The sequence below is a fragment of the Muntiacus reevesi genome, chromosome 18 (genome assembly GCF_963930625.1).
Source record: "Muntiacus reevesi chromosome 18, mMunRee1.1, whole genome shotgun sequence".
NCBI classification, from domain to species: Eukaryota; Metazoa; Chordata; class Mammalia; order Artiodactyla; family Cervidae; genus Muntiacus; species Muntiacus reevesi.
In genome coordinates, this window is record NC_089266.1 from 48,003,643 (window position 1) to 48,019,593 (window position 15,951).

At 45.8% G+C, this 15,951-nt stretch overlaps 1 protein-coding gene across 6 annotated transcripts in view; it reads left to right on the forward strand.

Moving 5' to 3' along the window:
- The window catches only part of ACACA (acetyl-CoA carboxylase alpha), a 271,850-nt gene that overhangs the window by 33,157 nt on the left and 222,742 nt on the right, over nt 1–15,951 (forward strand). For 2 of the 6 annotated variants that reach the window (XM_065911051.1, XM_065911050.1), the window contains one exon: nt 1,893–2,091. The exons of 2 other annotated variants lie outside the window; for them this stretch is intronic. In XM_065911051.1, coding sequence (XP_065767123.1) covers nt 1,982–2,091 — 110 coding nt within the window. In that variant the 5' untranslated portion in view covers nt 1,893–1,981. Of the gene's footprint in view, nt 1–1,892; nt 2,092–11,351; nt 11,477–14,759; nt 14,823–15,951 lie in introns of those variants that run through there. 2 more of the 6 variants (XM_065911059.1, XM_065911054.1) reach the window with 2 other exon arrangements.

Here is a 15,951-nt window from a genome sequence, read left to right on the forward strand (position 1 = left end):
CAAGAGTCAGACATGGCAGCTACCATCACTTTCAACAGCATAACAGTTCATCTCGTGTAATACTTTGTAGACCTTGTGACAACATAGCTAGGGGGATGATAAAGCAGAAATAAAGATCTCCTCAGACCTTCTGCCTGAGTCCAGAGGCTTGCAGTTGCTCTACCCACTGTGAGTGCACTTAATCCAGTGACTATGCATAAGTTCTAGAGGGTGATGCTCTGATGATATAAAGGGAGCTTGATTCAAGGGATTTTCCATAAGGGAGTTCATAAGGTCTAAGTCAAATCGTAATTTAAGCACTATTCTGTTTCCTGACATTTTAATTCAGGTTGAAATCTGGCTAAGTGGAGCATGAAGGAAAATCTTGGTGGAAAAACAGAAAGGACAGAGGTGTCCCTGAAAGACGTCTTTCCTGAAACGTGGAAGGAGGGGAAGAAGTGCTGAGCATGCAGCCACAGTGCCTTTCTTTTCATTGCTTCATGCCACACATCTTTATTATGCGCCTACTATGTGCCAGACACTTTTCTCGCAGTGAGCCAGCCAAATCTGCGTACATGTGAAATGCTGCTGCTGCTGCTGCTGCTGCTGCTAAGTCGCTTCAGTCGTGTCTGACTCTATGCGACCCCATAGATGGCAGCCCACCAGGCGCCCCCGTCCCTGGGATTCTCCAGGCAAGAACACTGGAGTGGGTTGCCATTTCCTTCTCCAATGCATGAAAGTGGAAAGTGAAAGCGAAGCTGCTGAGTCGTGTCTGACTAGCAGCGACCCCAGGGACTACAGCCTACCAGGCTCCTCTGTCCATGGGATTTTCCAGGCAAGAGTACTGGAGTGGGTTGCCATTGCCTTCTCCATGTGAAATGATGAGAAGCAGACAATAAAAAGTTGAAAATAAAATAGCGTGTGCATGTTTGCATGCTCATTCCTGTCCAACTGCTTGTGACCCCATGGGTTCTCTGTCCAAGGGGGACTCTTTGCATCCCCATGCCAGGCTCCTCTGCCCATGGGTTTATCCAGGCAAGAATACTGGAGTGGGTTGCCGTTTCCTTCTCCAGGGGATCTTCCTGACTCAGGGATCGAACCCATGTCTCCTGCGCCTCCTGCATTGGTGGTGGATTCTTTACCACTGAGCCATCTGGGAAGCCCCAAATAGGATAGGGGGCTAATAATAAGCAATATGCAAATACATATACAAGATAATTAAAGATTGTGATAATCATCATGAAGCAACAGGGTGGTGAGGTGGACAACTGACAGAGGCCACTTTATTATTAAGCTACTTTTTAAAAAGTAAGTTAATTTTATTTATTTATTTTTGGCTGCGCTGGATCTCCGTTGCTGTGCTTTCTCTAGCTGTGGCGAGTGGGGGGCAGGTTTGGGTGCGGTGCACGAGCCTCTCATTGCAGTGGCTTCTCTTGTTTCGGAGCACAGACTCTGGAGCGTGTGGGCTCAGTAGTTGTGGCACTTGGGCTTAGTTGCTCCGTGACTGGTGTAATCTTCCCGGACCAGGAATCGCACCTGTGTCTCCTGCATTGGCAAGCAGATTCTTTACCCCTGGACCACCAGGGAAGTCATTATTATTATATTATTAGGCTGTGCTGCATGACTTGCAGGATCTTAGTTCCCCAACCAGGGATTGAACCTGGTCCCTCAGTAGTAAAAGTTCAGACTGAACCCTGGACCACCAGGGAATTCCCAGAGGCCACTTTAAGTAGGGGAGTCAGAGAAGACTTCTCTGAGGAGGTGGCATTTGAGCTAAGGAAACCAGGAGAGTGGATGTCCTATAAACCAAGAAAGGAGGGTATTTCAAGGAAGGAATTGTGAATTGGTCAAATGCTGAGCGGAGTGTATAAGGAGGATAGAATGTTCACTGGACTTAACAATTTTGTTAACAGCGGTTCTAGCGGAGTTGGTGGACGTAGGCGGGGATTAAGAGTGAATTGGAGGTGAAGAAGCGTAGGTCATCTTTGAAAGACATCTGCCTATGGAAGGGCACGAAGTGAAGCAAGCCAAGTGGAGAGAACCTCAGCGCCTCAGATCTTCAGTGGTCCAGAGCAGCACCGTTTCCGTTGCCAGATTCTCCTGGCAGGGCAGGTGGGTAGAGAGTAAAGGGGTTCCATTGCTTTTCCTCGGTTTCATGGTTTTTGCTTACTAGTTCATTAACGCGATTGCATGGTTCTCTGCTCCCTTCTGGTCGCAGACAATTTTCCCTGCTGTCTGTCGCTCTGTCTGAAATTTCCTGTTCATTAGCATCTGGGTAGCCTGTCTCAGTCCCGCTACCTTGGAGCAGGTGTAGGAAAGGCTGTGAGGGCTATTCTCATTCTCTGTCACTAGGTGGCAGAAGAGCTCACTCTTTGCAAAAACAGAGCTTGTGCTAGATCACCAACGCAATGGACATGAATCTGAGCAAACTCCAGGAGGTTGTGGAGGACAGAGGAGCCTGGCGTGCTGCAGTCCACGAGGTCTCAAAGAGTTGGACATGACTTATCGACTGAACAACAACAAGCCAAGACAAAGAGAAGAAGAGTTTTCTTTTCTTTTCTTTTTTTGGCCATGCTGTGAAGCATGTAGGATCTTGGTTCCCCGACCAGGGACTGCACCCGTGCCCCTACAGTGGAGGCAAAGAGACAGGAACTTCCCCTGCAGTGGAGGTGAGGAGCCCTAAACACCGGACCAGGGAACTCTCCGGCAGAGTTTTGTTTTATTGACTCTCAGACCCTTCCCGGAAGTCAGCCAGCAGGTTGGAGCCGAGTTACTGTGGGGTACAGAGAAGCCGGAGAGCTTCATTAATGAGTCAGAATATCCAGTAGTGGAGAAATAGACCCAGAACTGTTTCTATACGACTAGCTTTTTTCCCCCCTGCTACTCAACATTTTGAGTGGTTTTCTAAATGTTTGCAGTATCTATAGAGGGGGCAATCTCCTTCCTGATCTCAATTCCCCACCACAAAACTTCCAAGTTTAGGAGGAAAACAAGTTCTAAGATAGTGAGGTTCATGGAGTGTGAAGATGAGAGATGCGACTCTGAAGACAGTAGGAAACTGGAGCTGATGGGGTGAGTCTGGATGGGCATCTGGAGCACTTGACCAGAAGACAGGAGGCTCACCTAGGCTCCGGATTAGGCTCTGTAATTGACTGAGTCACTTTGAGTAAGACACCTTTTCTGACTTCTGTTTCAGTTTCTTGAATGAGATGGTTGGACAAGATGTTTTCAAAGGGCTCTTCCAGCTTGAAAATGATCTCAGTGCTACATTCTGCTACTCTATCTTTTAAGGGTGTGTATTTTTTATTTGTTTGGGTTTATGTTTAATTCGTTTATTGTGGAATATAGCATGCCCATAGAGGAGTATATAGAACATAAGCATATTTTTACAAATTATTTATTATTTATTTAAATAATAGGTCTTATTTGTAGTTCTTGGGGTCTTCAGTTGTGGAATGTGGGATCTAGTTCCCTGACCAGGGATTGAACCCAGGACCCCTGCATTGAGCATGCAGAGTCTTAGCCACTGGACTACCAGAGAAATCCCAACACAAGCATATTTTTAGTAATAATAATGTGAACGTATGTAACCATCACCCAGAGTAAGAAACTGAACATGGCCTATAGCTTCCCTGGTAGCTCAGACAGTAAAGAATCTGCCTGCAATGCAGGAGACCCGGTTCATTCCCTGGGTCTGGAAGATCCCCTGGAGAAGAGAATGGCAACCCACTCCAATTTCTTGCATGGAGAATTCTGTGGACAGATGGGCCTGGCAGGTTACAGTCCACGGGGTTGCAAGAGAGTCGGACCTGACTGAGTGACTATCACTTTCACTTTCACAGTAGCTGAGAAGCTCTTGATATATCTATCCCTCTGGTCACACTCCTTTCCCTTCTCCCAATCATCAGTTTCCCAGACTTTTTAAAAAATAGTAAACTATCTATAACTAATATTTACTAATTTTAATAACTAAAATTACTTTTTAGTGCTCTTGTACTTTTTACCTGCTCTTGTACTTACGTAAATGGATAGATCATACCCTATGTAATTTAAAGTAAACTTTTTATTACATATAACACAAAGTGGATCCGTTTCTCTTTGTGTTGTCTCCCAGTCACCACCCATCATCAGGAGTAACCGTGATTCAGATTTTTACCACCACAAGTGAATTTTGCCTATTTTTGAAGAAACACACTCTTTTGTGTCTGGCTTTTTTTTTGCTCAACATTATGGGTGTGAAATTCTTCCATATTGTTTCTTGCAGCAGTAGTTTGTTCATTCTCATTGCTTTATAATATTTTACTGTATGAAGCTATCATAATTTATTTTCTAAATTTTTATTGGAGTATATAGTTGCTTTGCAATTTATATCAGTTTCTGCTGTATAGCAAAGTGGATCAGCCACATGTATACACATATCCCCTCTTCTTTGGATTGCACCATAGCTTATTTATCCATTCTACTGCTGAGAGATGTTGGGTTGTTTCCAGTTTGGGACCAGAAGAGAAAATGTTCCTGGGACACATTTGAAAGTTTCTCCAGAGTATAAATCCATAACTGGAAGCTGGGTTATAGCACATTCAGGGTATGGTCAGCTTCACTAATTAATGGCAAACTGTTTTCTAAGAGGTTGTCCCCATTTACACTCCCACTGAGAGTATATGAAAGTTCCTTTTGTCCCACAGGGGCCAAATTGCCTTTTTAGTGTGGTACAACCACGGGACTTTGCAGGGCCTGGCGAACGCTCACATTGCCAGCCTTTCAGTTCGTTCAGACGCTCAGGCCAGAGCCACTTCTCCTGTTTACTTGCTCCCTCCAAGAATGGGTAAAAGGTTCAGATGTAACCCCAGTTCTCTGATCACATGCTCTGTTCCTCTGGGAATATTGGCCCTGGGCTGGGGTTGGGTAGTGAACTTAATACCATAATCATTCCTGAATCCATTGAGCATCCATAGGATATTCTGTTCTTGTACTGAACGTTAGTGGGACATGGAGAGGGGAACGGAGAGAAAGGGGGAAGTAATAGTTTTAGCTTGCCTCCAAGTTTTGTGTTAGAAACTTTACATTTTGGCTCTAACATTTAATCCAAAACACAACCTTACAGGGTAGGTGTTCTATCTCAGTTTTATAGACAAGGAAACTGAGGCCCAGAAAGGGGGTCATTTGCTCTAGGTCATGGAGCTAATTAAGTGATGGAGTCAGGATGTAAAACCTGGTTTACCTGATTAAAGAGCTCAGCTCTTTACAGTGCAGAATACAGGGAAGGCAGCCTCCCTGCTTCGCTGTTGGCTAAGACTGCCAATACCAAGAACCAGTACTTCTCAGGACTGCTTGTCTGTATTCACCCCCAGAACTATACTAGCCAATCGATATGGCCATCTCATTCATTGATTTAAATTACATTTTATTTTCATTCATTTTTTATTTCCACTTCTTTCTTTTCATTTCCATTAAGAAATTTGGGCATATCAGTGAAGCAGGTCCACTGATAAACCTGCTTGTCTAGTATGTTAACTAGAGGTGAGATTTAAAAAGGCAGAGACACTGAAATCTTCTATTCCAAGTTATAAGAGAGGGCAACTTTAAGACTGAAAGGATGGGACTTCCCTGGTGGCTCAGTGGTAAAGAATCCACCTGCCAGTGCAGTAGACATGGGTTCAATCCCTGGTCTGGGAGGATCCCACATGTGGCAGAAAACTGAGCCCACGTCCCACAACTACTGAAGCCTGAACCCCCTAGAGCCCATGCGCCTCAACAAGAGAAGCCATCACAATAAGAAGATCGCACACCACAGCTAGAGAAAAGCAACAAAGACCCAGCACATCCAAAAATAAATAAAAATTTAAAAATTATTTTAAAGAAGACTGAAGGGATGAAAAGGATGAAAGGAAGTTGAGTGACGGTTCAGTTTTCCTTGAAAGTAAAGGCTCTTCAAAAATTATTAGTGCTGTGTTTTATTGTTTATCATGTTTCATACATAATAGTAGGTGCTTCCCAGGTGGTGCTAGCAGTTAAGAACCCGCACACCAATGCAGGAGACCTAAGAGACGCAGGTTCGATTCCTGGGTTGGGAAGATCCCTTGGAGGAGGGCATGGCAACCCACTCCAGTATTCTTGCCTGGAGAATCCCATGGACAGAGGAGCCTGGCGGGCTACAGTCCATGGGGTCACACAGAATTGGACATGACTGAGGCGACTTAGTATGCACGCACATATAATAGTAGTGGTGGGGAGTGAGGGTATTTATTTGGGATAGACAGGTGAGGTCTAAACATGTAGCAGGAGAAAGCTAAGTCAGACTCAGGAGAGATAGAGATGCTGGTAAGGCAGGACCAGGGAGGAGGCTCTCCGGGAGCACTCTCATGGGCTTGCAGTAGAGTGAGGTCAGAGATGAGAAGGTCTAAAGCTGATTACTGTGAAGTGTCAGAATCCCAAGAAAAGGCAAGACGTAAACAGGTTAGCCTCCCTGTCTTCAGATAAAGGTCCACTTAAGACTTCTCTAGGTATTTAATAATGAAGTATATAGGACTTAGAAAGGGCTTTAAAAAAAAATGATACTAGGGACTTCCCTGGTGGTTCACTGGTTCAGAATCTGTCTTCCAATGCAGGGGACACAGGTTTGAATGATTCCTGGTCAGGGAACTAGGATTCCACATGCTCCGGGGCTACTAAACCCTTGTGCCACAACTAGAGAAAGCCCATGCGCTGCAAGGAAGACCCAGCAGAGCCCAAAGAAAAGACACTGGAGGTGTCACGCAAGAGGCAGCCAAGTTTTGGTGACTGCCAATTATAGATAGGACAGCTAGGCCTTGAAAGTGTCTGCGATTGGATAATAAGGAGGGAGGAGAAGCTGAAATGCCTTGTGAAAACTCAAGCGTCCATGTGAAAACACCGTGCGGAGCCTCTATGGCGAACGCTGTCTTTCTCGTTGTGTAATCTTGCCTTTCATCATCAGGACCAGACTTATAAATCGGCCTTCCCTGCGGACAGTTTCTGAGCTTTTGGTGTGAAGTTCCCTCAGGCTCTTAACCCTGGACAAACCTGCACAGCTGACCAGAGTCGAAGAACACAGTGTTCTGATCAGGCCTTCTTGTCTTCTTTTTTCTTGTATCTTACAACTAGAGCCTCAGTTCTGGTCAAGGCACTGACTCTCTTGAAGTCTGTCCATCTGTGAAGTATCCTTCTGGAGGTTTTTGCCTCCCAGACGTGACCTGAAGACGGACAAGCAGACGTTGGAAGCAGAGAGGTTGCTGAGGTACAGAGCCAGTCTTTGTTTTCAGTCAGTGAGGTATGAATAGCCCTACCTAGCTATTGAGGGCAATACCAAAGTGTAAGAAATGCTCTCTGCTTTTAAAACGATTAAAATTCAGTTGGAGAGCTGAAAGCAGCATACCCACAAAGAATTTTTAGCCCAGTAAATGCTGAAACATGTGGTGGTGACCAGATTGCTAGTAGAATTCAAAGGAAGGATCATCATTAGGAGCTGAAGAAATAAAAGAGATCTTCTTTGAGAAAATGGGACTCCCACAGACTATAGAAAAATTCAGAAAATTAGGAAAGAGGCAGGACAAGCTTGCCAGCATAAGCAGAAGTAAAGATAAGAAAGGCAAGAGCTGGAAGCCAGATTAGTGTAAGTGTTCTGTATTGGGGACCAGTGGGAAATAACATTGTATTATATCCCCTATGTTGTGCTGTTGTTTAGTTGCTGAGTCGTGTCCGACTCCTATGTGATGCCATGGATTGCAGCCTGCCAGGCTCCTCTGTTTATGGGATTTCCCAGGCAAGAATACTGTTCTAAAGGTCTATCGCTGACTCTGCCATTTAAGGAATTTGGAACCGTGGCCAGACAGCCACCAGGAGACGGTGCTCTTTGAGGGTCCATCTACTTTTTAAAAAATGATAAAATATTTTATATTTATTTTTATTTTTGGCTGTGCTGGCTCTTGGTTGCTGCTCGTGGGCTTTCTCTAGGCGCAGTGAGTGGGGAGCTACTCTTCGTTGCAGTGCATGGGCTTCTCATTGAGGTGGGGCTTGTGGGCTCAGCAGCTGTGGTGCGTGGGCTTAGTAGCTCTGCAGCATGTGGGATCTTCCCGGACCAAGGATTGAACCTGCATCCCCTGCATTGGCAGGCAGATTCTTAACTGATGGCCCACCAGGGAAGTCCTGTGGGCCCATTTTCTATTCAGGCACATTCTTTCCTACCTTGGTTCAACTTTGGCCTGATCTGCCAGACTTTTCTGTCTAGTTTGTGCATGTGTAGGACATGCTATTCTTCATTGGAGACACTGACAGCAGAGAGGGAACAATAATGATAAATCCTAAACTATTGTTCTTTAACTCCAGGGTGAATAATTACTGCCTAAAAAAAGTCTGAAGTGGGGCTGGTAATCTGTATTTTGAACATGCACCAACTGATTCTGTTTCAGGTGGCCAGTGGAACATACTTTGAGAAACACTACCACAAACTGAGGTAGAATTGACAATGAAGCGCCAAAATATCCTGGAGTGACACACATACTGCTTATGTATTTCTGGACTTAGTTTTGAGAATTTGTCCCCTTTTATGTACCGGTCTTCTAAAACTTACATGGTTATCAATTAAAGAGCAAGATCTAGACACTCTGTTTTGGTGTTTTGTTTTGTCTTCCCAACTAGATTGGGATATCTTAAAGATAGGTATACCCTCGGGCTTTTCTTATTCCCCCCATAGTAGGGTGACAAACCATTTTTAAGGTTGAAATGCTCAGGGGAAAATCCCTGATACCTTAATCTAACCTTCTTAAAAAACCTTGAAGCCATTTGGTATTTGGAAACTTGTATTAGTTTTTTTTAGGGCTGCCATGATAGAGTATCACAGACTGGGTGACTTAAACCATAGAAGTTTATTTCTTCACAGTTCTAGAGGCTGTAAGTCCAAGATTAAAATGTCAGCAGAGTTGGTTTCTTTTTAGGCTTCTCTCTTTGGCTTGTAGTTGACCATCTTCTCTAGCAAAATAGCCACATCTGGTAAAGGCTTCATCAATTGTGATTCACAGATGGTCTTTCCTCATTGTGTATCTGTGTCCTAATCTCCTCTTCCTGTAGGGCCCCCAATCATTTGGAATTAGGGCCCACCTACTGCCTTTATTTCAGTTCAGTTTCCTGTTTAAAGAGCCAGTCTCCAACTATACTCATATTCTGAGGTGCTGAGGGTTCAGATTCATATCAATTTAGATCACAGTTCAGTCTGTTACAGCCATTATGGCACCTAGAAATGGGCCACTCTTTCCCTTCTCTCACACCTGTTAGTCTTGTATAGTAAGTTCTCTCCACCCTCTAATGCTCCTCCACCACTTCTTACAGACATAAGCTTGTGTGGCAAGTACCCATGGAACAGCGCTCAAGAGCCTATAGCGGAGATGGGCAGGTTGCGGCATGCACCACACAAAACACTTCGGAGTTGAAATTCCAGGTGAACAGTCTTAAAGACACAGCTCTCTGCCTACTCTTGGTCCAATTGTCATTTGATGATGATAATTAGATTACTATATCCTATGTAAATAGTCTTGGTGTATCTTAACTCATCCTTCATTTTCTTTCATGGTAGCTCACTCATTAGGCCTCTCCTCGGCTAGTACTTTACAGAGCTCAGTTACCTCAAATGTTCAATGAGGTCAAAAGCACGACCTGTAAGGGCTTGCTAAAGGTTCACATAAACACATTTTCTGAGCACAACCCCCTGGTTCTGCAGTATTCCTAAGGCTGATAAACAGCAACATCTCTAAGAAAGAATCTATTATAAGTAGTAGGAATTAGGAAAGGTAGATGAAAATTTTTAGTTCTTTGTAAAGTCACTTCCTTCATGGCAGCTTCATAGGGAAGAGACAAAGTTTCCTCTTTCCAGGCTTTTTTTTTTTTTCAGTCAATCAAGTCAAACATCTTGTTAAATGGTGAGGCCATGCTCAGTTATCTCTATATTCTGATTCTCCTCTCTTTGTTCAACTGACAGGTGCATCTAATGACAGTTATTGTGAAGCTTGGGTGACTGCTCTATATAAAGTTCACATTTTCCTTCTGAATGTGTTTCCAGTGTCTATTCTCTTCAAGTAGGTTGGTAAACTCTTGGAGAAGTCACCACCTAAAGGTATGACGACGGCTTCTAGAATACCTCTTCCCTGTTGACCAACCTTCCTATCTTCCTGCTTCTGCATCCCTCCAAGAACTTCTGACCTCAGGTTGTGTATTTCTACCCTGTTCACTCTTTGCCCCCTGGCTCAGGACTTCTTCCCACCAAACTGTCATCCTTTGTACCACTCTTGGCCTTTAGCACAAGCTTGTTAGAAGTTGAGAAGAGTACCCTGGGTAGGATTGGAAAGAGTTAAACTCACTATTTCTTCTGAAGTGCAATTTTCTCTAATTTTCTTTTTCTCCTGCTCTATAGTTTTATTATATGTTTGGATTCTTTCCAGTTACTATTAATTTTCAACACAGAATCACCATGAATGTCTTGCTGTAAAATAACTGGCAAAACTAGAGAAATCGGCTGTCTTCTTCTCAAAGACCTGGTTAACCACCGTGGAGATGGGGAGGCACACTCCTTTCCAAGAAGCCGGGAGTTGATTGCCTTCCAGGCTCGGGGCAGGCGCAGCAGCCTGTCTTTTGGCACTCGGTCCTTCTTACTGAACTTCCTTCATCGAGGCTTCCCCTCAGGTGCTTCAGGATTCAGCACCTCAGACTCCTTTGGGGCGGGCCACCCAGCGAGGCCGGTTATGTTGTCTCAGAACAGGGCTTGGTTTGCCAGCACTAACTGGGAAACCAGCCTGTGTGATCCTGGGGAGTTCGTGAATACGATACCCTCCGCGATAATCCTCCTCGGGGCACGGGGATTGAACAGGGTAAGGTCCTCACACGGCCTGCGCACCGCCCGCCTCGCTCAGTCCTGCTCGATCCAGGGTTCCCTTCCCGCGCCGAGAGCCGGATGGCCCCCCGCGCCACTCCCCCATTCCCGGGTTCGCCGGGAGGGGGAGCCGGCCGGGCGGTCGGCTCGGCACCGCCCCCGGAGAAAGGGCCGGCGGCCACCCGTGACCCGCCCGCCCTCTAGCCGCTGGGCCCCGAATGGCAGAGCGGCGCTCGGACCATCCGTATCGCCTCACGTCGCCCCGCCCCGCGCCGTCCTCCCATTGGCCGTCGCCGGGCCCTCTGGGCCCGCGCCTCTCTGCTTGGCCGGCCAGACCGCGCCGCCGCAGGGAGCGGGGTCGGAGGTGAACGGCCTCGAGTAACCCCGGACGTAGTCACCTCATGGGGCTCGCCGGCTGAGGTGGGAGCGGAGGCGGGGCGGGGCGGGGCGGGGGCGGGAGCCCTGAAGCCCCGCCCCTCCCCGTGTGCCGGGCTGGCCTGGTGCTGCGCGCCTGTCAGCCATCGCCGGAGCTACCGGCGTCTCCTCCCGCCCAGCGCCGCCTCCGCGTAGGGGTCCGGGACTGCCGGACCCGCGGGACCCAGCCGCCGCCGCCGCCTTGAGGTGAGGAAGGGAAGGCCGCCTCGCAGCCTGCGATTCGGGACCGGGAGAGGCCGGGGCCCGGGGAGGGGCGGCGGCTGCAAAGGGCCGCCTCCCATCTTCCGCCGCACGCGGCCCGGGCTCCATCCCGCCCGGACCCGCTGCTTGGTAGCCCGGCTGTCCCCGCAGTTCTTCTGGGGCTTCACGTTTCCCTCTGGGGAAGACGTGGAGGGACCTGGGGGGGGTGGTCTCCGGGCGTCGGAGCTCACACCCCGGAACCGGGAGACATACAGCCCAGGGCCTCTAGGAAGGGGCTGGTGTGTCTGTCTGGAGCGGGTCCCCCCATCCTCCCGCGCCAGCCCCGGCGTGGTCTGATCCCTTCCAGACCCCAGTCTCCAGTGCGACCCTGCGCTGCGGAGAGGAAGGAGATCCACGTGGGAGGGGGGTGTTGAGGGCTGGGTCCTGTTGCCCTGAAAGTCTGCTTCTCTCTTGCAGAGAGAGAGAGAGAGGTTGTGGGGTGCAGAGACCCCGGGCTGCTTTCTGCTTTTGCTGTCTTTGTATCGTGGTGGGAGCCAGGGGCCGGGCAAGGTGTCCCTTGCCAGTTTCTGCTCCCAGAGTTTTTTTCAGTATTTTCTGTAAGGGACGTAGTAAAAGGTACATGCCTGCTCTTACTCTCTCCCTCACGTTTATGGTACTGATCACGAGAAGCTGTCGGAGGTAAGACGTCGCCAGGTGGTGTGAGGCTCATGTATTTCAGAGGAAAACGTGCAGGGAGATCCTGCCTGGGTCAGCGCCAACTGTACTTCTGGAATTGGACGCGGGAAAGTGGACGCTGGTGGACACTAGGAATCAGCTCTAAACACTAGGGACTCCAAGTAGGCTTTGTGGGTTTTATAGAAGCAAGTAAGAATAAGCTAACAACTGTACAGGTTTCGGAAATACTTTAATTTCAGGTGTTTTTGTTTTGGGGTTTAAGACTGAAATCTCGGAATTTCTGATTCCGTTTCTCCTTAAGCAGTGTTTCAGTAATTTCCCAGTGTGCGGAATAAACCTGATAACGTGGTCTTCAGTCTCAGAAGTTGGTCCCCCTCGATTCTCTCTTTTCTTTCGTTTTTTTATCCCCTTGTCCACAGTGCAGATTGAGAAGTGTGCTTACTTTGTTTTATGGTTTCTTCTTTCTGGGGGGCAGGGATAGGAATTCTCTTCTTTGTCTCTTATTGGTGGAGATGTCTTGCATGTCTCTGAGGAGAAGGCTTTCCATGTGCCTTTTTATTTGATAGGCACTTTTGCCTGGGAAATCCCATGGACAGAGGAGCCTAACTGGCTACAGTCCATGGGGCCACAAAGAGTCAGAGCCACTTAGCCACTAAACCTTTAAGAAAAGCACTGTGGTTTAATAGGGCAGGACAGCAGCTTGCAGTGTCAGGAGAGACAACTGCTTGCTGTAAAGTAGCCACTCACTTCTCTTGCCTCAGTTTCCTCATTTTTAATAACAGGAGGAACTGTTGTGAATTTCAGGATAATCAGCAAACATTGTAAAATGACATAAGAAAGATGTCAAAGTATTAGTTTATGAAGTCACCTGAGTTTATTTGTGTTTCACAAGTTTTGTTTGGAATTAACCAGTGCAGAGCAGAAATACATCTCCTTTAAGATGTCATGGTTTTTAAAGTGGGTGGAAACGTTGAGAAATGGTGACATTTGGTTTAGTTATTTTAATAGTTCAGAAGACAAGATTATATCAATGAACTAGTATTGTGAAAGCCAGCCTTAGAACTCTCATCCCATCCTTGCCTTTTCAAAGTGCCATGGACACATTCAGGTGTAGATGTCTATGTAACGTTTGATTTCCTTTTCAGTCAATGACTAGGAAGTTTTTTTGTCTGTCATACAGACTGGCTAACAGGTTTGGGGTTAGTGTTTTCCTTTCTTAAAAAAAATTTTTTTTTGGATAGCTAATATCCTAAAAGTATTGGTTGAAGAAAGAAGTAAGTTAAAATAAAAATTATTGGATTAGTATGTTGGAATTTAATATTTTTAATTGGAGGAGTCTTTTTACAATTCAGAAAAAGCTTTTTATATCATTATCTAAAATTGTTCTTAAAGATTAATAATAATAGCAGGTATGCACCAAGTGTCTTTCCAAGCCCTTAAAACAGTAAGATTATGAAGAAGTAAATGAACACCGAAGACTCATTGGCCATAAAAAATTTCTTTTAACTGTTGAGGCAGATGGTGATTACGGCCATGAAATTAAAAGATGCTTGCTCCTTGGAAGGAAAGTTATGACCAACCTAGGTAGCATATTAAAAAGCAGAGACATTACTTTGCCAACAAAGGTCCGTCTAGTCAAGGCTATGGTTTTTCCTGTGGTCATGTGTGGATGTGAGAGTTGGACTGTGAAGAAAGCTAAGCACCGAAGAATTGATGCTTTTGAACTGTGGTGTTGGAGAAGACTCTTGAGAGTCCCTTGGACTGCAAGGAGATCCAACCAGTCCATCCTAAAGGAGACTAGTCCTGGGTGTTCATTGGAAGGACTGATGCTGAAGCTGAAACTCCAATACTCTGGCTACCTCATGCGAAGAGTTGACTCATTGGAAAAGACCCTGATGCTGGGAGGGGTTGGGGGCAGGAGGAGAAGGGGACGACAGAAGATGAGATGGCTGGATGGCATCACCGACTCGATACACATGAGTTTGATTAAACTCTGGGAGTTGGTGATGGACAGGGAGGCCTGGCGTGCTGTGATTCATGGGGTTGCAGAGAGTCGGAGCTACTGAACTAAACTGAACTGAGCATTTTTAAAGGAAATCTTTATTGATCTTCCACTGTAACAGATTATTGCTTAGCTAGTTTTTGTTTCACTAATTTTAAAGTTCAGTGAACATCCACTACTTGGCTCTAATGGATTATGTGAGGTGATATTTACATAGAGGAAACTATGACAAATAGTGGTCAGAGGTCATTTCACTTATACAAAGAATAAATCTCATGAATAGGGCATAGGTTTTTATGAATTCAACAAGTCAATCTTACTATGTATGCTCTCATGATACACAGTTCTCTTACCAATTTGTTATTTATTCAAGCCATCATAAAGTTGTTTAGTCGCTAGTCTCAGGATGTTGAAGGAAGCAAGTGAAAAGAAACTTCAGCAACAAGGGATGTTAGCACCTTACCCAAAGGTTGGTGGTCCCAGTTGGTTTGGCCTTTCATGGATGTTATTTGGGACTTAGGTTTATTCCATCCTTTCAGGTTGCTGCACTCACCTTCCTTTGTATGAGGAGCTACAGGAGTGTCTACCATTACATGGCATCAGAAACTGAAGTTGCATGGCAGTAGTAGTTACAAAGTAATCATCCCAGATAGAGTAAGTCTGAATAATGATTTTCGTTTTTGGAAATGATAACATGAAGTTTGAAAATTCTGAATGAATTCGTGGAGTTAAGTTTGAAAAGCAAACTTAGTTTTGGACAAATTTTTTCAGGAAGTGTAAGGTTTTGTTTATGAATATTTGACTATCTCCTATGATAGAATCGGAGAAGGCAATGGCACCCCACTCTAGTACTCTTGCCTGGAAAATCCCATGGATGGAGGAGCCTGGTAGGCTACCGTCCATGGGGTCGCTAAGAGTCAAACACAACTGAGCGACTTCACTTTCACTTTTCACTTTCACGCACTGGAGAAGGAAATGACAACCCACTCCAGGGTTCTTGCCTGGAGAATTCCAGGGACGGAGGAGCCTGGTTGGCTGCCATCTATGGGGTCGCACAGAGTCCGACACGACTGAAGTGACTTAGAAGTAGCAGTATGATAGAATGGGCTTCCCATGTGGTGCCAGTGATAAAGAACCCACCTGCCAATGCAGGAGACATAAGAGACTTGTGTTGGATCCCTGGGTCAGGAAGATCCCCTGGAGGAGAGCATGCCAACCCATTTCAGTATTTTTGCCTGGGGAATCCCATGGACAGAAGAGCCTGGTGGGCTACAGTCCATAGGGTCACCAAGAGTTTGGCATGACTGTAGCAACTTAGCACGCACGTATGATAGAAATAAGAGAGTACTCTAATGGGGTTCCTAAAAATCATCCTTTGTTTTTGTAGACCACTTAAACCTGTTCTTAAGTCATAAGTTGGCACATGTGTATGTGTATGTATTTACACACATGCCAGGTTGGGGGGATAGTAGGTTGATAGGAGCTTGATTAGTTTCTAAGTCTACTAGAAGTAATATCAGCAAATTGACACCAAGAGGATAGATAGCTGGGTTGTTTGTGTTTTGTTCTTCAGCATTTAGTGGTATTCCTGAGCCTGGCAAGGCAAGCTGTTGAATTTCCCTTTGATTCCATCTTATAAAAATCAGAACTGAATGGAACTTTTAGTATTACAATATATCTTAGGAATTTTCTACTTCAACTTTATAGTTAATATGAAAATATTTTATCCAATACTCCTGTTGGAAACTTCAGCTCTAGGCAGTTCATCGTCTGATTGGTGCAT